Below are 25936 nucleotides of genomic sequence, written 5' to 3' on the forward strand. Positions count from 1 at the left end.
AGATGATAGATAATGAATAGATGATAGATAGATGAATAGATGATAAATGATAGAGGATAAATGACTGATAAGTGATAGGTAGCTAGATACAGAGAGATAATTGAAAGCCCATTGATTTTATAATAACAGAAAGACATGATTGACAGATTAATTGAGGATTGATAGATAGATAGATAGATAGATAGATAGATAGATAGATAGATAGTTGATAAGTAATAAATACATGGATAGATAGCTAGCAGTTAGATGATAGATGGACATAGATAATAAATTAGTTGACTGCTAGATGTTAGATAGATAGATGACATGACAGAGATAATGATTGAATGATAATAGATTGATGATTGATAGATTATTGATAGATAAATGTTATGTAGATAGATGGGTAGATAATAGATAATAGATGAAGATAGATGATCAAGATACAGATGACTGACAGATAAAAGATAATAGATAAGTGATACATGACTTTAGATTGATTGAGTGATTGTAGAAAAATGGGTGTTGACAGCTGTAAGATCCTGTGGCTGACTGAGTTCATTCAGGAGTGTAATTTACAAGATTTAAAGATTAAGAAAAGTTCACAATTTAAGCAAAGTTTAAAAATTAAGTAAAGACACATGAGCCACTTTACTTATCCCTCTTATCTTCAAGAATTTTTTTGTAAATAAATACATTTGAGGCATATTGTTTAGATTTAGGGATGAGAGGGGAGTGCCAATGTGGTCACACTCAACTGGCCCTCAGTAAGCACAGTTCACTGGTGCTTGGAATTCCACAGGGCAAAGGTGGAGACTTTCTCAAGCTTGGCCACTGCGTGCAGGGCGGTGATAGTTCCCCCTAAGAGTCTAGGGGTGCAGTCTGATGCCCAAAGACAGAAGCAAGGGTTCTGCTCAGCCCCAGCAAGCATCCAGCCTTTTTCAAAATCGAATGAGAAATTGCCCCTGAGTGTGTCCAGGGACCCATGGATACCCCAAGGCCTGCTGTGGGTCTCCCCACACTGATGCCACCCCTCTCTTGTCTCTGTAGCACATACAACTTCTCCACGGACGGTTTCCACAGCGCGGCACCAGGGGCCAGCCTGTGCCTGGGTACAGGGGTGCATGGCGGCGTGGACTGGATGAGGAAACTCGCCTTCCGCTACCGCCGGGTGAAGGAGATGTACAACACCTACCGCAATAACGTGGGTGGTGAGTGACCAGCAAGCCGGATGAAATGGGGGAGCACAGGGAAGACTGAGCTGGTACTCCTGGACCCTGCTGTGGGCCAGGCAATGCTTTGGAAGGTTCTGGACATGGACATGTAGGTATATAAGTGCATGTGCATGTGGAGGCTGATGTCTGACGTCTCCCTCAATCACTCTCCACCTTACTTTTTGGACAGGTCTCTCAGTGAGCCTGGGCTTGCTATTAGACTGGGCTAGCTTGCCAGCAAGCCCCAGGAGCCCTCTTGTCTCAGCCTCTCCAACCACTGGGATTACAGGCTGGTGCTTTTTCCATGGTGCTGGGGATCTGGACTCAGGTCCACATGTTAGCATGGTGATCATGCTAGCTACTGAGCCATCTCCCCAGTCCCCGTTGACTTTTGAGGCATAGCCTCTCTGTGTAGCTGGACTAGGCTTGAACTCACAATAGTCCTTCTGCCCCGGCCTCCCAAATGCTGCGGTTACAATATCTGCCAATCACTCTCAGCTGCCTTGACGTCAACCAGTGACAGATCTTGTCCCAGAACACTTGGTCCCCATGGAGTCTTCTTAATACTACCAAAGCCGCTCAGATGGCGGACTACATCTGTTCCTAGAAAAATACAGATTCCTGGCCCCACTCCCACCCCCCTCCATGGCTCAAGGTAGGCCATGGTCCCTCCAGGTCGGGTGGTGTGTGCAGTCCGAGGACCCAAGTGCTGTTTCTGGAGCAGCCACAGAATTAAAGCCATTTACAAATGTATGACCTGGGCTGGCTCAGGGCACAGGGCAGCACTGGGTCCCCATTAAGTCCCCAGCCCCCAACACAACCCAGCATGTGTCACCCTGTCACCCAGGATGACCCTGTGGTATCCCACAAGTCCCTCCTGACCCTGTCTTGTGAGAGCAGATATCAAACACATTATCATGGACTTTTAAATCCTAGTGGGGAGCCCAGGGAAGAGGTCCAGGGGTTGAGAGAGAGAACACTGGTGGACTTGACCCGAGATGTTGGGTGGAGGACTTGGTTAGGTAAAAGATGAGGAAGACAAGAAGAGAACAGGAATCAGGCTCTGAATGGAGTGTGCAAAGGTCCTGAGGCAGGCACACACCTAGTACTTCAGTGAATAAGGACGAACCCTGAGGCTGGAACAACTCTAGATCCCTGGCAGGGAGGTGAGGCTGCCAGTTCAACAGGATCATCTGGAGACTCTGGACTTTATCTTAAGAAGCTGAAAGCTGGCTGAGAAGACAGTTCAGAAACATCCAGGAGGGCTCCGGAGCCAGCTGCCAGTCCTGGCTCCATTGTTTCTTCCCTGTGCTAAGCAAGTGCATCAACCTCTTGCAGGGCCTGTGTCCTCATCTAAAGGACGGAACACAATTAGTGCCCACCTCTGAGGCTTCTGTGAGGATGAAAGGAAGGAGGTGGCATTAAGCACGTGTTCTGTGCATAGTAAGATCCCGGCAAAGTTAGTCATGCGTATCTTCTGCTCTGTCTTTGTGTCCATCTTAATGGTTCCAACCTGATAAGTTTTAAAATCCCTGGTTGCTGGGTTCCCGCCGCCGCCGCTGATGTAAAAAGCCAAATCAAACCAAATTAATAAATCCAGGTTTAATGAGCAAAGCAATTCTGGGTGACCCTTGGGAAGGCTGGGCAAGAGTCACAGAGGAAGGGTCACATGGGAAGTATGGCTACCAGGCCTTAAGTACCCTGTAGGCGTGGTCTTGAGCAGCCCCAGGGAAGGGCTGGCTTTTGGTGGGCCTCCTCAGCAGGGGTCTGGAACAGGAGGGCAGCTCTAGGGGAGGGGCTGCTGTTTGGTGAGCTTTGAGGGGGCAGGTTTGGGGAGAGAGATGGAGGAGGGGAGTTGAGGTGGAGCTCCCACCAGAACATTCCAAACTCTTTCTGGATATATCGGTGCCAGGGGCTGAGGTGGAGCTCCACCAGAACAGAACCTTCAGCTCCGTACATTCAGGGCCTGTCACAATACTGAGCACACAGAGGACAATCTTGAAATATTGGATGGATAGGTGGGTGGGTAGCTGGATGGGTGGGTAGAGGAGTAGGTGGGCAGGTTAGATGGATGGGTGGGTGGGTGGGTGGGTGGGTGGGTTAGATGGGTGGACAGATGGATAGATGGGTGGGTTAGATGAGTGGATGGGTGGGTTAGATGGATGGATTGGATGGATGGATGGATGGATGGATGGGTTAGATGAGTGGATGGGTGGGTTAGATGGATGGATGGATGGATGGATGGATGGATGGATGGATGGGTTAGATGAGTGGATGGGTGGGTTAGATGGGTAGATGGATGGATAGATGGATGGGTTAGATGAGTGGATGGGTGGGTTGGATGGATGGGTGGTTTAGATGGGTGGGTGGGTGAGTAGGTGGTTGGATGGCTGGGTGGCTGGGTAGATGGTTGGATGGATAAGTCAGACAGTGCACGTTCTGAAGATGAAGAGTAGCTAAACTGAGTTGACCTTGAGAGATTGAGCTCCCCTGGTTCCCCTCAGCTCTTTCTAACATGAGGACATCCTCTTTATTCCCTTTCCTGCAGGCTTGATCGGCGCCCCCAAAAGAGAGACGTGGCTGCAGCTACGCGCAGAGCTGGAGGCCCTGACTGACCTCTGGCTCACCCACTCCCTGAAGGCCCTCAACCTCATCAACTCTAGGCAAGTGGCCACCCCTCCTCACCCGCGCACAGTGGGGACATCTCCATTCCCTCACTTGGCAGGACACGTGGAGGGGAACTTCCCAACTCTCAGTTTTCCCAGTGCGGGCTGGAGTTTAACGCTTCAAGGCCCAGTGGACACCTGCTGTGAGTAGCTGAGACCACTTGCCCCAGAGCCTTCCAGGTTCAGAACTTTCAAAAGATTGGAATGGACCTGTGCTGTTCTGTGGAACCCAGTCCTCACCTGTCCCAACAGTCCCATACTTGTTCTGTGTCACATGACCTGGGGCCTTGTAGCTAAGGAGCTTGCAGCTCTTGCAATAAATTCTCACTTCTAAGGAAGGAAGGAAACTGAGGCACACCTTTAATCCCAGCACTCAGGAGGCAGAAGCAGACAATCTCCGTGAGATCGAGGCCAGCCTGGTCTACAGAGCCAGTTCTAAACTAGCCAGAGCTACACAGTGAGATCCTGTCTCAAAAAACATAAATGAATGAATAAGGAAGGAGTCACCCCACTGCACACCAAGGTCAGGCAGCTTCAGGCCAGAAGCAGCTACAGTGTCCCTGGGTGTCACTCCACCTGAAGGCAGCCCAGCAAGATCCTACAGACCCCCTAGGTATCACAGACACCACCACCCGCCCAGACCCTGGCCTAACTGAGCCGTGACACCAAGAGTGCCCTGGTGGTGCCTTTGGGTCTGACACCAAGTTGCTTTTGTCCCCAGACCCAACTGTGTCAATGTGTTGGTCACCACCACACAACTGATCCCTGCACTGGCCAAGGTCCTGCTGTACGGCCTGGGCTCCGTGTTCCCCATTGAGAACATCTACAGCGCCACCAAGACAGGTAGGAGGGGCTGAGGTTGGGGCAGGGAAGGAATTCTCACCCCGAGCTAGCGAGCGAGCAGGACTCAGCCCTCAGACCACAGCCCTCCAAAGAGTGTAACTGACTTCGAGCACAGGCCTGGACCGACAGGAATCAACAGCCCTGTTTGCTCTCAGCCCCTTACTGAGTTCTTTGGAAAATCCAAGGGATGGTGGCTTGCTTTTTCTCACGAGGAGGCTAATTTTTTTTTTTATTCTTACCTCCCAAATGCACAGGACTTAAAAATAAACCTAGGGGCCTGGAGGGATGGCTCAGTGGTTAAGAGCCCAGGCTGCTCTTCCAGAGGACCTGGGTTCAATTCCCAGCACCCACATGGCAGCTCACAACTGTCTATAACTCCAGTTCCAAGGGATCTGACACCTTTACAGAAACATACATGCAGGCAAAACACTAATGCACATAACTAAAAATAATAAATCATAAAAAATAAATAAACCTAGGTCTGGGGAGATGGCTTAGCGGGCTGAGTGCTAACTGTGTGGCCTGGGGACCTGAGTTCAGATGCCCAGTACCCACCTTAAAAGGCTGGGCATGGTGGCTCAAGACTTTGATCCCAGCACTCAGAAGGCAGCAGAGGCAGGTGGAGCTCTGTGAGTCTGAGGGTAGCCTGGTCTACAAAACGAGTTCCAGGCCAGCCAAGGCTACATAGTGAGACCTTGCCTCGGGGGGAAAAACAAGAAACAACAACAACAAAAAAAAAAAATCAACACAAGCAAAAACCCAAACTAGACAGAGCTGTCCATGCTTGTAACCCAGCACTGAGCAGGCATAGACAGCCGGCCCAGATGAGTGAAGCACTCCAAGTTCAGTGAGAGACCCTGTCTCAAAAAACAAAGGTGGGAAGAGATCCGGAAGATAGCTGGCGTTGACCTCAGTCCTCCACAGCACCCACATGGGCAAGTGCACCTGTGCACACCCACCGGAACATACATGCACACACCACACACACATACACAAAACCTAGTTAGTTGAGATGGCTTTATTTTTATTTTTAAATTGCATTCTTTTATTTTGTGTGTGTGAGTATGATATATGTGTGTGTTCTGTGTGTAAGCAGAGGCCAGAGGCTATCAGGGAGCCTCCTCCATCACTCTCCCTCTAACTTCGTTTTGAGTCAGGGGGTCTCCCTGGACCTGGGCCTTTTTGGTTATTATTTATTTAGGCTACACTGGCAGCCAGCAAGCCCTAGCTATTCCTGTCAGGATGCATGTGTGTGTGTGTGTGTGTGTGTGTGTGTGTGTGTGTGTGTGAGTATGTGCATGTGTGTGCATGCATGTGTGTGCGCGTGTGTAAGTATGTGTGCGTGTGTACGTGTGCGCGCGCACGTGTGTGCGTGAGTGTGTGTGCATGTGTGCGTGCGCGCGTTTGTGTGTGTGCGTGTGTACAGGACCACGCCTGCGTACACGGTGCTGGAATCTGAACTCAGGTCCCCATACCTATACTGCATGCATTCTTACCAGCCATTTTGTCCTTCTTTTTAATTTTTTGTTGTGTCAAAACAATATAATTCTTTTCCATGGTTCTGGTAATTGAACCCAGAACCTTGCTCACTCTAGGCAAAAGTTCTACCACTGAGCTACATCCTGAGCCCACTAGTGTCTGGGGCAGGCTTTAAACTTGGGTTTCTTCTGCCTCAGCCTTCCAAGTAGCTGGAATGGCAAGCCTGTACCACACATGGCGACAATATAAACATTTTTTACCATGGTGCGTTTTGGGTTTGGGTTTACAATACTAGGGGCTGAAGGCACGGGACAGTGAGTCCTTTGTTAGTGTGCGTTGCCAAGGCCCAAATAGCAGCACCAGAGACAGGGGCCTGCCTTCCACCCTGCTCAAACTCTCTGGGTGGCTGAAGTTGGCCACCTTCCTGTGAGGCTAAGGGCAGCGCTAAGCTTGCTGTGGGACAGATGACAGACAGGGTGGCGGTGGCTGCCACTTACACTGTTCCACCCCTTGTGGGGACTCCAAGCTCTGATCTCCTTCCTTCCTCCCCACCCCATTCAGGCAAGGAGAGCTGCTTCGAGAGAATCATGCAGAGATTTGGCCGCAAAGCTGTCTACATTGTGATAGGTGACGGGGTGGAAGAGGAACAAGGAGCCAAGAAGGTACCTAAGCCCCCCGGGCAGCCTGCCTACAGCGCGCACACACACACACCACACACACACCACACACACACACACACACACACACACACACACACACACACACACGCACCTCGAGATCTGCTCTCCAAGGCTGCTCACATTTGCAGATCCAGAAGCATCCTGAGTAATTTCCTCCCACAAATCCCCCTTATGGCCCTGGCCACTGCCCCTGGCATCCTGGCCCGGTTCTGGGCCCCAGGGACCCTGTGGACCAGCAGGGCCAGTGCACGTGCGGGCATTTTATTTCATGCTCAGGGGCGGCAGGTTCCAAGAACGCTTCCCGGCTAATAAAGGCAGCATTAGGCTAATGAAAAAGACAATCCCACATCTGTGATCTCAGCCTCCAACAGAGCGCAGGGGCCTCTTGGAAAAGAAACAGCTGCCCGGACCCTGGATCTGGCCCTGTCAAAAGCACCCCAGAGAGCTGCCACCCCCATCCCAAGGCCAGACAAGCTCCTAGTTAATGTCATGAAGCTTAATTCAGGGACCTGCTTCCCCCCTTCACTCCCATTTAACATATCCCAAGGAAATGCAAATGTGTTTAGGATCCCTCGGGGAGAGAGAAGAGGCAAGGCCCCGGGAGGCCGCCCTGCAGTTCTGTCCTTGACAGAATGACTTCAGTCCGCCCCCCCCCCCCACCCACCTCAGCTAGGTCCCTGGCCTGGGGCCCGCAGCTGCCAGATTCGTCCTTCAATTATCCTTGTCCCCTCAAGTCTCAGAACAACGGCCTGTGATGCTCCAGCCAGGGTGAGGGCTGTATTAGCTGAGCATCTACTGTGTGCTACCCACCTCTCAGCCAGCGCACAGACTGGGGACCAAGAAGTACAACATGCCTGACGTGGGGTGACGAAAGCTTAGGGGAAAACAGAGCATGGAAATAGGGGTGAGTGGGGTGAGGGGGCAAGTTACAGGCCCAGGTAGCTGTCAAGGTCGGCCTCACTGAGAAGTGAACAAAGACAGGCCAGCGTGTGGGCCAAGCGGGTAGCAGGGAGAAGGGTAGCAGGGAGGAAGGACGGGAGCTGAAGATCTGCAGGCTAGAGCTAGCGGCAAGGGTGCTGCCACGGTGGGGCAGGACCGGGTGGCTGGAGGGGAGGCCGGGGAGCTATTCAGATGCCAGAAGGGCTGCGGGCATTAGGAAAGAAAGTCTCTTCAAAGCGTACCTTTCACAGGGTTGGGGGAATGGCTCAGCTGATAATGTACGTGGTGCATGAACGTGAGGACCTGAGTTCAGATCCTCTGTACCTTTGTAAAAAGTGTGTGTGTGTGTGTGTGTGTGTGTGTGTGTGTGTGTGTGTGTGTGTGTGTCTGGGCACTGGGAAGTAAGAAAGAAAGGTGGATCCCAGTCTAGCTGAGCTCTGGGTTCAGTTCTAAGAGACCATGTCTCAAAAAAAAAAAAAAAAAAAAAAAAGTTGGAAAGCAATAGGAGAAGACAGTTGACATCCTTCACTGGCCCAAGGATACTCTTCCTGGGACCCCCTCCCCTTCAGCCACCAGCAGAACAGGAAACTCTTTTTTTATCCCCCTCCCCCAAGCTGAGGACCGAACCTTCAAGGCCTGATACAAACCTACACCATTCCCTGGACCACCCCAACCCCCTGACTGCCACCCAAACCGAGGCTGCCTGGCTCTGCTTCCTGCAGGATGCTAACACCTGCCTGAGGATTCTGCTGTGCACTGAGGGAGCAGAGAGGTTGGGCCTCTCCGGGGATGCTGGGCACATAGGGGTCTGCTAACGTTCCCAGGGACCCTCCAGGCTGCCTGGGCAACTTGTTTGGCCACGTGTAACGGGATGCTTTCTGCCACAGCACAACATGCCCTTCTGGAGGATATCCTGCCATGCTGACCTGGAGGCCCTGAGGCACGCCCTGGAACTGGAGTATCTATAGCAGGGGGGTTGCAGCCACCACCTGCCACCCACCACCCAGTCCCTGTCATCTCACGCCACGTGAGCCCTAGACACCAGAAACTGGGAAGGGGCCCTGCACCCAGGGGACACGTCCCACGGCCATCTCCGAAGTGTCCTCTTCCCTTGGGGACAGAGAGCCAGGCTGCGTTGTGAAACCCAGAGACCCAAATGAGGGAGCGTCGGCTCGGGAGGGCACGGGGCCAGCTCATCTTGTTCTCTTTTTTTAATTTATGAACTGATCTCATTACTCACGTTACCCTCTGGTCCCTGTGCTGTGGTTTCTTGGCCGTTAGTCTGGTTCAGGGTTCTAAACTGGCTGTGGGGTGGTTCCCAGTTCCGTGCTTCAGGGACAGTCATTGTCTGGATGTTGGTGAGGGAGGCAGTCTGGGGCTGTGGGGATGCCTCTTGCTTGCTTTTCCTTTTCCAAGATCCTCCCTGATGTCATGTGGACAGTGCGCGTGCCTTATGCCGCCATCTTACTTTGTAGGGAAAGGGGGACCCCGGGAAGGAAGAGGTACTTTGTGATGATGGATAAAGGCATTAAATAAAGCCACGTTTACATTTGAAGATGGAAGGTTGTGGTAACTTTTACCTGTTGTTTAGGCTTCCATATGCCGGCTTTTTCAAGTTGCAAAATAATAAAATCCAATTTGAACTTGAACTGGTTTCAGTGAAGTGGGGAGGGGGCCTCAGCTCCAGCACACAGTATCCGCATTTCCTTGACCAAATCTGAGCCATGTTCTATCCAGGAAGCTGGGTTTGGGAATGTTGACATGAAAACAATAAAACACACAGCTCTCACCTCAAAGGACATAAGAGACAGTTTGTTCTGCAGCCAAGTAAGAGCGGCCACGGCCCAGGAGTACATATTAGGTTACCCCAAATTCCATCTCCCAGCATGGTGACAGTTTCATGAAGTCTCATAACAACAGAACAAAGAAGGTCATAAACTCAGACTTTTTAAAAATACACGGGTGGGAGCATTGAGTAGACGGGTTGCTGCGGAGCCGGGGGCGGCGGAGCCGGGGGCGGCGGAGCTAGGGGACCTCTGTTGCTGGTCTCCGGTGCTGTCCGATGGCACGCTTAGCTGTCGGGTTGGTAGAAGCCTGTGGTCTGTCAATATATTCCAAAGGTTTCAACTTTTGATCACAAAGATGTTAGGTCAGACACAGTTGGGTAAGCGAGAAATGGCTGTTAGGGGGACTGAGGATAGCCCAAGATAAATCGTAATTAGGCTCTGGGCCCGCAATACTCCAACCTCTCCGCGATCACCGCAGTTCTAAACTGAGTCAGCCTGTAGTGAAAGCTCCCAACCAGATATGACTTCTTTCCAGGACCTCGAGTTCTCCTGGCTGGATTCGCTCATGAGCAGACAGCTGAGGAGCTTGTCCCCCAAAGAAAAGTCACCAGCAGTGGTGATCTATTACCCAACAAACGGGAAAGAACTGCCAAATGCTCTCCAGTAACATCAACGTCCATCTATCCAGTCATGGGACTTAGCTTTGAAGAGGACAGGAAATAGGTTAATAAGCCAGTGTAAGGGGCGGGAAGGACGTCAGGTGCTGAGGACACTGTGAGCCTGTCGCCGCGCACGACCACGTCCATCTGATTGACGCTAAGCAAAGACACATGGGCTCCTCTGTGAAGGAAAACCTAGGATCCCTGAAGCCACACTGAAGGAGGTGACTGTGTCATGGGAGCCAAGCTAGAAGAGCAGTTACCAGAAGACTGTCAGCAAGTGTGGGAGACACTTCCTGATTAGACCCTACATTGCATTACAGAATATTTCAGTAGACAAAGGAAGGTGCACACAACAATGGTCCTTATGTCATAGCTTCAGGTGTCAACATAAACCTGAAGTCACCTGGGAAGGAAGAACCTCAGGGGAAGAATTGCCCAGATCAGAATGGCCTGTAGGCATGTCTGCAAGGCATTTTAATTGCTGATAGATGTAGCAGGGCCCAGCCCACTGTGGGCGGTGCCGTTCCTAGGCACTGTGGACCTGGACTATATAAGACAGGTAGCTGAGCAAGCCAGGAAGAGTAAGCCAGTAAGCTGAGTTCCTCCACGGTCTCTACTTCAGTTCCTGCATCCAGGATCCTGTCTTGACTTCTCTTGTAGCTGAGTTTTCCTGGTCCTGCCTGGCCCATGGTCAGGACAAATCTCTCTCACCTGCCAGTCCCATAGCCGCTCAGATCCAACCAAGTAAACACACAGAGACTTATATTACTTATAAACTGTATGGCCATGGCAGACTTCTTGTTATCTAGTTCTTCTATCTTAAATTAACCCATTTCTATAAATCTATACCTTGCCACATGGCTCGTGGCTTACCAATATCTTACATATTGGTACTCATGGTGGCGGCTGGCAGCGTCTCCTGACTCAGCCTTCCTGTTCCCAGAATTCTCTTCTCTGCTTATCCGGCCTATACTTCCTGCCTGGCTACTGACCAATCAGCATTTTATTTATACAGAGCGATATCCACAGCATTCTCTCAATGATGGACTGTGACATGGAAGTGTAAGCCAAATAAATCCTTTCCTTCCTTAAGTTAATTTTGGTCTGTGTTTTCGCACAGCAGCAGAAAGCAAAGCATCATAGCCACATGATGATAGTCACCTAACAGTACACTTCTCAGATTTTATCCCTGAGTGACTGTGGAGCTGGAGGTAGGTGGGTGGGTCGTGAGGTGTGTCATGGCCACTAGATAAGTGTTTGAATGGATGGCTAAGTAGTTGGGTCAGGAGTGGGTATGTGTTCAAGGGAATGGATTCTTGAGCATTTGGAAGACAAAAAAGATGGATGGATGGATGGATGGATGGATGGATGGATGGATGGATGGAAGGGTGAGTGGAAGGATGGGTACCTATGCTGAGTGATGAGCTGGATGGCTGGATAGATCATGGTGCATGGATGGACAAAGGGTTGGATGGATAGTTGTGTGGTGAAATGAATGGATGGACAATGGTTTGATTAGTGGAGATAGTGGATAGATAATGGATAGATGATGGGGTGGGAATGAATGATTAATAAGTAGTTTGGAAGGCCTATTGGTTACTTTTCTGGAACAAAATGTATGACAAAAACAACCAGGGAAGCGAAGGTGTGTTTTGTTCACAGGTGGAAGGTACGGTCCATTGTCGAGGGGGAGGCACGGCAACAGGGACTCGGAGCGGCTGGTCACATGGCAACCACAGTCGGAAGCAGACACAGATGAATGCTGCTGCTCACCTCACTCTTCATGCAGTTTGGAACCCCATCCCCTGGGATAGGACTGCCCATATTTATGGCGATTCTTCTGTCTCCGTTAGGGTTTTATTGGTACTTAATTCTAAAGGTAATAAAACTCCGTGACCTTTCTAAAGTCACTTGGAGAGGAAAGGATTTATTCCAGCTTACAACTCTCAGGTTTCCATCACAGAGTGAAATCAGGGCAGGAACTCAAGGCAGGAACCCGAAAGCAGGAACTGAAGCAGAAGCCATGGAGGAACACTGCTTACTGGCTTGCTTCCCATGGCTTGCTCAGCCTGCCTTCTCATAGCACCCAGGACCACTAGTTCACGGGTGGCACCACCCACAGTGAGCTTGACCCTCCTACACCAACCAAGAAAATGTACCACAGGCCAGCTGGGGGCACTTTCTCAATTGAAGTTCCCTCTTCTCACACAACTCCAACTTGTGTCAAGATGACAGAAAAAAAACGAAGCAGGACATCTTCCCACCTCGGTTAACCTAACCTAAGGCTGATGGCTGATGGGTCGCTGAGGGCAATGCAGTGATGGCTTATGGGTCAGACAGACAGGGAGCTAAATGGGAGCATTGTGTAAGAAGGTGCACAGGCAGCAATGTGGAGTGAGCATGTGATGGTCAGACAGACAGACAGACGGACAGTGCAGGTATAATCCCTAACGTCTTACCCTCTCATCCATTTCTCAACACTCTGCCAGCCTGGGTTTCCCCAGGATGACTGGAAGGGTCTGATTGGCTGAAATGGCTTCCAATACGAGTGGACAGAGAGCAGAGCCCAGCCACCCTGGGACTCCACATCATGCATACTCGGGACCCCTGGGTACCAAGGACCTCACGCCCTTCTTGCACACGTACCACCTGCCGTTGTGACCTACCACCACACTTTCTGCCACTACTATACTTACACTGAGGGGACTTCTGTTTGGAGCCGAGCAAGGAGCACACTTACACACATGGGTTTTCCTTGTATCTTTCGTTAGAAAACTTCAGGGGCGTCTGGAGAGAACATGGCAGTTAAGACAGCTTACTGCTGGGCTGGAGAGATGGCTCAGAGGTTAAGAGCACTGGTTGATCTTCCAGAGGCGCAAAGTTCAATTCCCAGCAACCACATGATGGCTCAGAACCATCTATAAAGAGACCTGGTGCCCTCTTCTGGCCTGCAGGCATACATGCAGACAGAACACTGTGTACATAATAAATAAATAGATCTTTAAAAACAAAACAAAACAAAAAGTACTTACTGCTCTTCCAGAGAACTTCAGTTTGGTTCCCAGCACCCATATTGGGCAGCTCACAACTACATATAACTCCAGCTCCATGGGATCTGATGCTCTCCATCGGCACCTGCACATTGGCAGGCCCTCGTATAGACATGCAATACACATAAATAAATATACATAAATACTTTTAAAAAAAGAAACATAGCCGGGTGGTGGTGGCGCATGCTTTTAATCCCAGAACTCAGGAGGCAGAAACAGGCAGATCTCTGAGTTCAAGGCCAGCCTGGTCTACAGAGCAACTTCCAGGACAGTCAGGGCTACACAGAGAAAGCCTATCTCAAAACAACGAGAGAGAGAGAGAGAGAGAGAGAGAGAGAGAGAGAGAGAGAGAGAGAGAGTGTCAAGTTTTAGCACTACATACAGGGAAAGGTCTAGGGGAGAAGATGACCTTACCCTTAATTTTGTTCTTTTTCTGTTGTGATGGTTTCTGTCAAGCTGGTCTGATAGAGACTAACGGTCTGCAGTCTCAGGGTGGTGTAGACAGGGTAGTATCGTTCTCATCTCTGTGTATGTCAGAGACTGTGTTGCAGAAAGGACCCTTGGGAACGGAAGGAGGAGTGGAGGAGGAGTGGCTAGAGTGGGTGGATTGATTGATGGGTGGAGGGCGGGTAGGTATGTGGATGCATGGATATGTAGACGGACGGACGGATGGATGGACGGACGGACAGACAGATGGATGGATGGATGGATGGATGCATGGCTATGTGGATGGATGGATGGATGGATGGATGGATGGATGGATGGATGGATGGACGGATGGATGGATATGTGGATATACTCTTGGGTGGATAAATGGATGAATAGCTAGGTGAGTGGTAGACAGATGGATGTGTAGATGGTAGATAGTTGAGTGTCAGATGAACAGATGAGTCGATGAGAGAGGCCTGGGTTAGGCCCCTTTGAGAAAACCAGTTGATGGGATCCTATGCACAGACTCTTGAAAGAGATGGCAATACCTGTCACAGAGAGAGGGTCCCCAGTACCTGTCCTGGGGGCAACTCCTGAAATCTTCTTGTTGGATGACATTTAGTTTATTTTAGGGTGTTTTTTTTTAATCTATTGTTTTTATTTTTGAGGCAGGGTCTCACTATGTAGCTCTGGCTGTCCTGGAACTCTCTATGTAGACAGAGCTGACCTCAAACTCACAGAGATCTGCTTTCCTCTGCCCACCTAGTGCTGGAACTAAAAGTGTGCCACCATGCCCTGCTTAATTTTTCCTTTTTAAAATAGGGTCTCACCATGTAGCCCAGACTGGTCATGAACTCCTGGCAATCTTCCTGCCTCAGCCTCCAAAGGGCTGGGATCACAGACATGTGCCACCATACCTGACTCAAGAGATTTTAGCTTTTAGTATAAGAAGTGGCTCTGATTTCTCAAAACCAGTGGCTACTGTCCTCACCAGTCTAGGGTGACAGGCTAGAAGCGAACATTGGGATCACATGCTGTAGATGACACAGAATTGAGGGGGTCTGTGGATTGGTTGGCCACCACTAAGTAGGTGACATTTGGGCCCAGACAGAAGGATGGAGGCTAGAGAAATTGTTCTAAGGAAGGGAGTGAAGGCATGAAAATCTGGGGGGACGGGGGTTGGAATAAAGGAAACTTAAGGAAGTGCTGGGGGCCAAGACTAAAAAGCAGATGGACACATGGAACCCAGTTGGCTTTGGGTTGGGGATCTTATTTTCTTGAAAAGATCTGGGAAGATGTGGGCAGGAACACCATGTGATCCAACTGATGCTTTCCACACACCCGGGTTTGAAGGGGATATTGGTGGCCTGGTCACAGGGCTCCTTCCTGGATTTCAAATTTTGTTATTAGTTTTTCATTTTATGAGCAACATAAACTTTATGGCACAGACCTCAAATCTCACCACCATGATGTATTTACATGATTCCACCGAGGTAGTTACATCACATAGATCAAAACAGAACTGAGTCGGAAAGGCTTGCCTGCTCCTGCCACCTCTGTTCCATACCTCTGCTGTGCTGGCTTCTGTCTCTTCTGACAGAAGATAGAGATAGGTGATTAAACTTACAGGTTGATTGATGACTGGTAGATAATAAATAGATAGATGATAGATAGATGATAGATAGATAGATGGATGGATGGATGGATGGATGGATGGATGGATGGATGGATAGAATAAATCATTAGACCACTTGCCACAAGGCAGTCAGCACTAGTGGTGCTATGCTCACTAGTGACCACCGGGTGGCAGTGTGACCACAAGCTGGCCAAGCTGTGAGACCAGGTGCCAGCAGTGGAACGAACCTCCCCTAGACAGGATTTTGCAGAGCCATAGAACAGCCCAAGAATTAATAGAAGGGCACCTTTGTCAGTGGTCCACACTCAGACACGACACCCTGTCTGTGAGAGACAGTCGAAAGGGCCGACTGACCGCTCAATTCAGACTTAAACATGGACTCTTTCATTTTCCACAATAAAATTGTTATCGTAATTTAGATTGTTTGGGGATATGCTGTTTATTTTATTTTTATTTGAGAGGTTTGTTTTGACTTTGGTTCCTTGAGACGGAGTCCCATGGAGCCCAGGCTGGCCTCCAACTTGCCAGGTAGCAGAGGCTGGCCTTGCATTCCTGATCCTCCTTCCAAGTGTTCCGGTGTGCACCACCACACCTGGTAGCATTTGTTTATATACAGTAGCTCATTCTAGGATGGCGATACGTCAGCTCTGATCAAACACTGACTTTACATATCAACATTACACAGCGACGGTGGAACACGCCTGTCGTGTGTTTGAGGCCAGACTCAGACAAATTGAGTCCCTGTTTCAAGACTGGGACAAAAAATTCAAAAACTAAAATTCACCATTACGTCTGTGGCTAGAAATGGGCAGTAAGTCTCTTCCGACTGAAGGCTAGGTGTTCTATTCACTGTGAGTGGAAAGGGGGGTGTGGGGGAGAGAGACAGAGACAGAGACAGGAAGAGAGAATGAGTGAGTGAATATTGTCCTGTGAACAGCAGCTGTTCAGCCCAAGTTGAGGGCCCTGCATGGGAGTCCAGGCTGGACCACCTCCCAGCGGTGAGGTTCATGGGCTAGCCATGGCACCTAAGCCTGTTTCTTTCTCGTAAGTTTGAAGTCCTTAAATTTTATTTGCCATGGCTTGTTCAACACCAGCGTTTCCCAAACGGTGGGCTGTGACATTGAAGAAATAGTAGGATGGGACCACATGGCCCCAGCTGGCGGTGCTCACTTGGAAGGTTGAGAGACCCCTAAGAAGTGGAGCCTCCAGGAAGGAAATGGGTCTCTAGAGGCGGCCCTAAAGCTTTGGTATCCGGCTTCACTTCCTGTCTGCTCTCTGCTTCCTGGATACATGCGATCAGCCACGGAACCAGCCACCTCACATGCCTGCCGCCGCCGTTCTTCACCACCCTAAGGATTGCATCCCTCCTCCGACTGTGAGCCAGAATGAGCTCTGCCCCCTTAGGTGGCTTCCTGTCAGGTGCAGTCACAGGCAGACATGGCTTTGTGACACACCCTTATGTACGTGAGTGCCGTTCACGTTCAGTAATGGACGGTGTCATTCTTCTTCCCTCTTCTCTTCAGAGTTGGGGGGGTCTCTGTGTGTCAAGCAATCCTCCTGCCTCAGTCTCTTGCCCGAGGAGTCACACATACAGGCACGCCCCACCGTGCCAGGCTGCCGCATGTATTTTCATCCTGGAGGACAGTTAAGCAGTTCATGTAGCACTAGAGTGCTTCTGGGAAACAGGGTCTCCCATCACTCCATTTTAGAGCTGGGGAAGCTGAGGCTTCAGAGTTGAAGTCTCTCTCCCACAGTTAGAACCAGAGCTGGCTTTGCCCCAAGATGCACTTCAGCCTCAAGCTCTCATTCCTCCCCAGATGGGATGGAATGGTCAAGAGCTCGGCCTGTGACTGGCATACAGTAGGTGCTTAATAAATGTTAGAAGTGGGTTTGTAATTGCAGCTCTTCCCTAGTGTGCCAGGTGACCAGCAAGCTAAGGGCTGAGGTAGTTCAGGTCTGGTGTAGCAGGGAAGAGCTGTACAGCTGCACACTGGTTCACAGAACACACAAATCCCATTATTCTCCCCTCCCTTTTTTTCCTTCAAAATTTGACCCCGTTATATATAAAGCTTGGGATATTTACTTCAAAAATCTAAAACTTTGAACCAGGCATGATAGTGCACGCCTTTAATCCCAGCACTTGGGAGGCTGAGGCAGGTGGATCTCTGTGATTCGGAGGCCAGCCTGGGCTGCAGAGCGAGCTCTAGACCAGCCAGACCTACACAGTGAGGCCGTCTCAAAAACAAAATGGCTCTGTGGTTGGTCACTTGCCTGGAATGCACAAGGCTGAGTTTATTCCTCACATGGGGGGTGGGGGGGATGGCGACAAACACCAGCCACTCCCGGCAGCATGGCACTCCCCGTAGGAGTTCACACGGTGCCCACCTGCAAGCCCAGCTCTTCCCTACATGCATGGAACTACCTTGGGGTTCACCCAGCATCGTGGTCACCCCTGGAGCAGCTCTGGAAAGTATTGCTGGCCAAATCCACCTCAGGGGGCTGTCATTCCGGAGGGGTGGGGTGGGGGGTCCACAGGCATTTATTGTTTGGAAGTTTCCCCAGGTGCCTCTAACACTCAGCCAGCATTAAAAATTGTTGCCTAGCCGGGCGGTGGTGACTCACATCTTTAACCCCAGCACTTGGGAGGCAGAGGCAGGTGGATCTCTGTGAGTACGAGGCCAGCCTGGTCCACAGAGTGAGTTCCAGGACAGCCAGGGCTGTTACACAAGAGAAATCCTGTCTCAGAGGAACCAGCAAGACGGCTCACTGGGTAAAGGCACTTGTGGCCAAACTTGATGACCTGGGTTCAGTCCCTGGGACCCACATGGTGGAAGGAGAGAGCCAGTTCTACCAAGCTGCCCTGAAACCTCCATATGCACACCAGGGCAGACACACACACACACACACACACACACACACACACACACACACACACAATAATTTTTATAAGAGATGCTTTAATAATGTCCAGGTTTCTTGAACAATTGGAGCCACCTAGAACATGATATATGTGGTTGATTTTATTTCAAGCGAGGATGCTATTTCTATGGGGACAAATACCAACCGTATTTCGGTCATGACTGTGTACCCCATGCTTGGCTTGACAAACCGCAGGGTTGGAATGAACACTCTCCACCCATTTTTCTGTCCCCGGTGGTCACCTCCAGTCTATGGGCTGCAGTTCTGCACATGGCCACGAGGGGGCGAGGGCACTGGATTGCACTAACCCTCTGCCATCAAACCTTCCTAACAAGGAAGGAACAAGGTTTGTGGCCACTTCTGTGTGTTCAGTCCCCTTCATGACCTTTTCTCGTTCTCAGATTCAGAGTCTGGCATCTGAAAACACTCAATCGGGGGCCTGGGATGCAGCTCCAATAATTGGTAACCTGTGTGTGGCACAGGGTCCCCAGCCCCTCAAACACCCTCTGCCCACTCCAAGGTCACAAGAAGCCTGCAGCTGTGTCTGGACATGCAGTCTCCACCTACCTGCCACACACTGGCAGCCCTCTGGGCCACAACTATGACTCCACTGAGACCAGTGGGGACGGCCTGTGACAACTGTCCACATGACAGTAAAAAGAATGAGGACATTCTGTACGTGGACTTGAAATCTAAGTGAAACCAGGCAACCAAAAATGTGTCAAATGCTCACTTGTGTATATATATAGAGAGAAGTCCGCACTGTGTAAATGCTAGACCCTGAGGGACATTCAAGGCCACGGGAGAGCAGGATGGCTGGAAGGTCTTTATACAGACTCTTTCAAATCTGCAAGCGGGAGTCATGTGACTGCATTTGGCAGTTGAATGAATGATAAAAATCAAGGTTCACATCATTTATTTATTCACTCTTTTATTTGAGACAGGGTCCCATGTAGTTCAAGCTGGTCTTGAACTCATTACCTAGCCAAGGGTGACTTTGAAGTTGTGATTCTCCTGCCTCCCCCTCCCAAGTGCTGGGATTGCAGGCATGTGCTACCATTCGCAGTTCCAGGAAGTGCTGGGGACTGAACTCAGGGCCTTGTGCATGCTGGGCCAGCACCCTACCAACTGAGCCATAGTCCCAGCCCTAAATTTCACATTAAAAATAAAACAATAAAAAAAAAAAAACCCACCATTTTTCTACCCGTGGGGGGGGGGGGCGCAATTCAGTTCTTTACGTCCTTTCCTCTGTGGAAGGCTTGGGGGAGGAGGGGTGAGGGGCAAAGGAGGAGGGTGCCCTTCAACAACCCTTTTAACACCTGGGGACTCAGGAGGGAACACTCTCACAAGCCCCCTCCTCAGAACCCACACCCTTGAGCATATGCACCTACACACATGTACACGCCCACACAGAGGCACAGCATGTGCACACATGTGCCCCAGGCCAGAGACATGGGTAACTCTACCCAGAAAATCATGGGGACCTTCAGCCTTCCAAGATGGACCTTCTAGCCTAGAGCCAGAGGCTGGTGGACCAGGGGCTTCCAGGATGGCACCAGCTCTCTCAGAGCCTGGTGGCCCAGCCCTCTGCCTTGGCCTCAGGGAGACTGCAGCTACCCTGACTGGAAAGAAAGTACCTGCCCAGGCCATCCCTATAGGGTACCCAGGATCTCAGGGGACCTTCCTCTTGTAGTTGGCCATTCATACCTGACACAGCCACACCCTCACCCATGGGAGACTGTCACGATCAAACCATTTTGTCAAAAGTTTAATTTAAAAAAAAAAAAAAAAAAAGGTGAAGAATCTGAAAAAACTGGGATGTTGAGAGAACCCAAAAGATTATAACCGCGAGAGACCACTGGCTCAGTCACGAAGAAACACCATCATCAAAAAAGATATTTAAGTTTAATACAAATTTTATACAAAGAAAATGTGAAAAAATACTCCCATATGCTAAAAGCAGTTACGCTTCCCAAATAAGGCCAGCTAGGCTAGATTGTTTTTTTGTTTTGTTTTTTGACAACTGTAATTCAATTCACAAATGTTCTTCCTCTCCTCCTGTTTTCTTCTAGCATTTCTTCCTTCCTTCTCTAGTAGGGGTAAAGTAGCTGGGCAATGCACAGCTGGCATTCTCTTATCAACAATGAAGAGATAGTAAACGAAGACTAAAATGTACAACGGAATGTACTGGAATGATATACAATTAATTTTTCTCATATACACACATCATCTTTTGCTTCGATCGATGTTCGTTTCACACAACATACAAAATGGAACTACAGCAGACGTAGCGTTAACGGGACAGCATGACTGGTCTTGGCTTTCTCTCACACTGCCTGTGTTTCATGCTTACATAAAAACGTAGAACTCCAGCATATAAATAATACATACATGCTCCATCCGCGGGCTCACGTGTCCTCAGCGTGCACCTTGCTATTGAGTCCTTGCTTCTGAGATGCCTATCTCTTCACAACTAGGTGTGAGTGTTTGTGGAGAGCACTCCGCAGAGAGAAGGGGTAGCCCCACATGAATGCTGTCCGCATCCGTGACGGAGCAGGGATTGTTTGTGTGGACCTTCTGTAAATGGCAGGCTGCTTTGCCTCTTCGGGAACCATAGCTCAGATCACAATCACACACGCTTCTCTCTGTGTCCTTCGAGCCCAGAAAACTTGTGTTTCAAAGCATCGTCTTGTAGGGTCTGTGAGGGGCCGATGGCTTGGTGTGGTGGGTCCAGGACAGCACGGCCTGGGAGCCCCGATCGTGGTGTGCTGCAGAGGGACAGTGGCTTCCTCCCTCCCCTGGGTGTCCAGGGAGGAGGACCTGTGTGAGAACAGCAATCCCTGGGCCCAGCCCTGACACCACAGTGAGGCCAGAGGGCTAACTAGCAAGCCCTCTGAATTATCAAAACATTCTTTTCGTTGTAGATTTTTTTTTATATATATAACTTGTTTTTCTTTTTTCTTTTTTATAAGTTAAGGTCAGTATAGATACGAAAAAGGAAGGTAGGCTAGGTCAGTGACGTCACAAAGTGTACCTACTTCTACCTCAAGTGTTGGGCTCACAAGGTCCAGCAGTCCCAGCCAAGGCCCATGCTGGGATGGGGTCCAGTTGCTGCCCTGCAGCCAAGCCCACGGGCAGAGCCTGAGTGTTGGGAATTGGAAAGGTGGCTGTTCTCCAGTTACTGTTGCTTCCGGTTGTTTGGGTTCTTTCCCCCCTACAGGGAGGTATTCTGGCTCACGATGCACCCCTAGTCCCAGAAGGCGTCAAGGCGAGACTCCCGCGACTCTTTGGGTACGAGGTTCTTCGCGCTGCTCCCTGCACTGTGCTCGGAGCGGGCAGACCCTCGCTTCTCCTCACTGCTGCCCCACAAGCCTGTCTTGCTGCTCCGGGAATGGTCTGTGGAGGAAAGGCAGCAAGCTCAACTCCCCGGCCCAGCTCCCCTCAACTCATCCCCCAGCTGGGAGCCACCTCCTTCCCTCCAGCTGGACAAGCCCCATGGCTGCACCACAGCTACCACTGAATCCCTTCTCTGGAGGCATACAGAGCAGAGGGACAGCTGATTTGGGGGCTTGCAGGGACGTGAAGGTGAATGAGCGATGGGGCCCCGCTGATGGGGGAGCCTGGCCCTTGTTAAGTGACTGAATGATACCACAGGGCCCGTGCACTCTGCCTGACATCGGTCTTGGAAAAAGACCCTTGGAATCCGGCACATGGTCTCCCAATGTTAACAGGGCTCTTAGGTAACTGAAAAGACTCACATCCAAACCAGGAAGAGATTGGAGAAGAGAAGAAATGAGGAGCAGATGAGCTGGCTAAGCCCACCTGGACACAGACCCCGTGGACTCCTAGTAAGGATCATGTTAGGGGTCAGTGACCGAAACAGACCCCAACTGACGCCTGGGATGGTTTTCAGGACACACAGGTACCAGGCTAGGTAGTGGCTGAGGAGGCAAAGAACGCTAAGAGAAGAGTGCTGCCGCTCTCTCGGAAGAGGACAATAGCCCCCATCTGTGGGCGGTGCTGGTGGCGGCGAGGACAGCCTTAATGGCTGTCCACTAAGACCCCTTACTTCCGTGACCATTCACTAAGCTCCCAGGTCCTCCAACTCTCCTGAGCTTCAGAGCGTCAAGCTTAGAGATGGAACGGGGCCAGTGAGGAAGGGCCGCTGCTGCCCCTAAGAGACTGCACTTCTGTCTGTCTGTCACAAAGTATGTGCAGAGAATGCTCCAGTTGCTTTTACATTCAGCCAGACGGGGACAGTGTTCTAACAGGCAGAGGAGCAATTCCAGACTGCCCTAGTTACACTATAATCTTCTAGGGGCTGGCATGGCTGTAGTCACACCTCGCCGAGTCCTTCCAGCTCTGGGGAGAGCCAAGATCAGTGGGGACACTAAAGAAACAGAACTGAAGATCTCAGGATCCACAGGCCTGAGCCTCAAATGAACTGGGTCCAGGATGCTGGTTGACGTGATCGGTCATGGCAGGGGAGATGCAGTATCAGCTGAGACAAAACAAAAGCCCCGAAAAGCCAACCCTACACGGTGTGACAGCAGTTTGCAAAGTACAGACAAGACTGCAGAGCAGAGGGAGACTCAAAGAACAGGACACGCCCACAAAGACACACACAAACACACGAAACGAGGCTTCTGCATGCCAGGAATCACTCCCCAGCAGCTCCCATGAGACGGGGTCATACTTACACTTCTGGGATGGGTAGTTGGGGTGCGGCTGGTGGTCTGTAGTGGTTGGGGTATAGGCAGGTTGCTTGTCACACCTCTTGCTAACTGAAGAGAGCACAGGTAGCCTTAGAGTCTGTCACAGCTCAAATTCCACACAACCCCAGGGGACGACAATCATGGTCACCGATGGGCTAGCTGTTCCGGCACATCTGCCACTTAATTGGATGTGCTCGCAGGTGCCTGGGGCTTTTGAAAATGTGTGCAAACCACAAACAGGGTCGCTGGACACAGCACCACAGGGGGAAAGTGGACATACAGGGACATAAAAGCGACCCAGGATTTTGCAAGCCACAAATTCTCAGGATTTTGAAAACGAAACTCTCCGAACCATAAGCTCTGCCAAAAGCCTGATTCTAGCAGGGAAACTGAGGCTGGATTGAGGCGCACTAGGGTAGCAGACACCACACAGCAGAGCAGAGGAGAATGGACTGCTTATCTGTGAAGAACAGGAAGGCTGGCAAAGTTGCCACATTGAGGACAACAGGGGACAGCAGCCAGGAGGGACTAGCGGACTAAACCCGAGGCCACGATAAAAGGACATCCATAAACCACATCCAAAGAGCCCCCACCCCAAATCCTCAGGAAAGCCAAGTGTGCTGGTACACACCTGTCATCCCAACCCTCAGGAGGCTGAGGCAGGAGGATTATGACTTTGAGGCCAGCCCTGGCTACACAGCAAGTGGAAGGAGCGTGTACGCTGATGACTCTCCTAAAGAGTTCAGCAGGGGGACACTGGAATTAGGAGAAAGAAGGAAAGAAAGGGAAGGATCACCACAGCGGGCCACGTGCCTGGGCGATGAGTTATATCAGAGTCACTGCAAAGGGAATCCTGGGATTGCAACTTTTCACACTCCGAGAGAAAAGAGGTGAGAAGAGACAGCGAGGTGCACATGTTCTCAGCCTGGATGCCAGCAGGCCACACGTGGGGCGGCATGGATGTGACGGGTGACAGGAAGGAGAACGTGAGCTGACAAGAAAAGACTGCCTCTCCTGACAGCCAGGGGCGGTCGGGCCGCATAAAGCAACGACCTTAGAAATTGGATCGGGAGGGGAAGCCCACAGACGAAGTCTAAAGACAGGTCAGAAAGCAGGCCTGTGGACGTCCCAGCGGGCCGGCACGCAGTGGAGCCAGGCAGAGGACACCCTGCCAGCTCTAGTCTAGTCCCCGGGCTTGTATGCAAGGACACTCTGCTCAAAACTCTTAAAGGATGAGCTGCCGCTGGGGAGATGGCTCCATGGTTTGCCCAGCACACGAGGCCCTGAACTCAGTCCCCACACACGAGACCCTGAACTCAGTCCCCACACACGAGACCCTGAACTCAATCCCTGCACATGAGACCCTGAACTCAATCCCCAACACCACACAAAAGGCCATCAAGTATAAAGGATGAAGGAGTGGGGAAGCTGGTACCCCTCCTAACATCTGTCCTCACAGACCCTTCCATTCCCACACTGAGGCCAGATGCAGACACACAGCTCTGGACCACTGGTGTTCGAAAGGCCTTCCTTCCTCCAAGATACGTCACAGGCAGCGACCCCAGGACCAAGTTCTGGTGCTCACTAATGTGTCAAGAGTGAAGCGGGGGTGGGGGGGAGGTGGGGTCAGCAGTCAAGAGCATTGGCAGCTTTTCCAGAGGTCCCGAGTTCAATTCCCAGCAACTACAACCATCTATAATGAGATCTGGTGCCCTCTTCTGGTGTGCAGGCATACATGCAGAAGAAACACCGTACACATAATAAATAAATCTTAATTTAAAAAAATAAAAAATAGTAAGGAGCAGTATGAGTGGCTCTTTCTGTTCTGACAGGTCCATCAGCACAGACGGTGTTGGTGGGAAAAGAGACTGAGAAGCTTCAGACTGTTTTCTGCACAGTGTCCCCAACCTCCCAGCACTCACCGCCAGGAAGTGCCCCCCACCTCCCCATTCTGCTCTTGGGGAGTTAGTTTGTGGGGGTGGGAGGGGGTGTACATGTGAGCGTGGAGGCCAGAGATAATGATGAGTGTCTTCCTCAATCATTTCTCCATCTTTATTTATTTATTTGAAAGACAGGGTCTCTCTCTCACTCAAGCTTGTGTCTGGCCAGTGAGTCTGAGATCTCCGGGCCGGGACAATGGAATTACAGGCACACGCTCTCTCACCGGGCTTTTTACATGGTGCAGAATCCAGGCGTTCACGTCTGTATCCACTGATCCAGCTCACCATTACCCCTGCCTCATTCTTTACCCCGGACTCGAGATAAGGCTCCCTCTGAAATCTCCACAACTCTAGGATGGCCTGAGATAAAGTGTCAGTCCAGTCGGCTGGGTTGGGGCTCAAAGAAGGCAAGCACCAGCCTCAGAGAAGAAAGCCTAGGCAAGGCTAGGAGGCGTCTCCTGAGCACTGCATCTGTGCCCAGCACTTTAAGAGAAAAAGTAATTGTAATAATAATAAAACTCACAACAATTAGACTTGTAAATGCCCTGGCTTGTCAATGCCTCCTTCTTCCATTTTTTGTTTTTTAGTTTTTTTCTTTGGGGGAGGGGGGGAGGGCGATGGCATCTTGCTATGTAATTCTGGCTGACCTGGAACTCGCTATGTAGGCCAGGCTTGTCTCTGCCTCCTGAGTGCTGGGATTAAAGGTGTGCGCCACTATTGCTGAATGAATGGCTTCATCTTAAGACAACGGTGACATGCCAAAATAGAAGCCAGATGAGTGAGCTGAGGTGTGAGAAGGGAGATGGAGACAGGGTACCAGGAGAGGCTCTACCTGGGCTGTGAGAAGGGAAAGAGAGGCAGGGTACCAAGAGAGGCTCTACCTGGGCTGGGGAAGCTGAGTGGACAGGTTTCAGGTTGTGCTGCTCAATCCAGCAGCCACAAACCAACAAAGTTGCTATTTCAATTATCTAAAGTAAAATGTGCAATCCCATCCCTTA

The 25936-nt window shown here is 50.6% G+C and overlaps 2 protein-coding genes across 4 annotated transcripts in view; one reads left to right on the top strand and one right to left on the bottom strand.

The window, feature by feature from the left end:
* The window catches only part of Eya2 (EYA transcriptional coactivator and phosphatase 2), a 106952-nt gene extending 97583 nt beyond the window's left edge, over window positions 1–9369 (top strand). The window contains exons 11-15 of the mRNA XM_059259773.1: window positions 1030–1190; window positions 3742–3856; window positions 4581–4702; window positions 6743–6843; window positions 8688–9369. Of these exons, the coding sequence (XP_059115756.1) occupies window positions 1030–1190; window positions 3742–3856; window positions 4581–4702; window positions 6743–6843; window positions 8688–8768 (580 nt within the window). The 3' untranslated portion in view covers window positions 8769–9369. The remainder of the gene's footprint in view (window positions 1–1029; window positions 1191–3741; window positions 3857–4580; window positions 4703–6742; window positions 6844–8687) is intronic.
* Window positions 9370–20169: 10800 nt separating this feature from the next.
* Window positions 20170–25936, bottom strand: part of Zmynd8 (zinc finger MYND-type containing 8) — a 102060-nt gene continuing 96293 nt past the window's right edge. For all 3 annotated transcript variants that reach the window (XM_059261923.1, XM_059261922.1, XM_059261921.1), the window contains exons 22-23: window positions 22984–23067; window positions 20170–21679 (exon numbers count right to left, since the gene is read on the bottom strand). In XM_059261923.1, coding sequence (XP_059117906.1) covers window positions 21531–21679; window positions 22984–23067 — 233 coding nt within the window. In that variant the 3' untranslated portion in view covers window positions 20170–21530. The remainder of the gene's footprint in view (window positions 21680–22983; window positions 23068–25936) is intronic.

Source organism: Peromyscus eremicus, chromosome 4 (assembly GCF_949786415.1).
Source record: "Peromyscus eremicus chromosome 4, PerEre_H2_v1, whole genome shotgun sequence".
NCBI lineage: Eukaryota > Metazoa > Chordata > Mammalia > Rodentia > Cricetidae > Peromyscus > Peromyscus eremicus.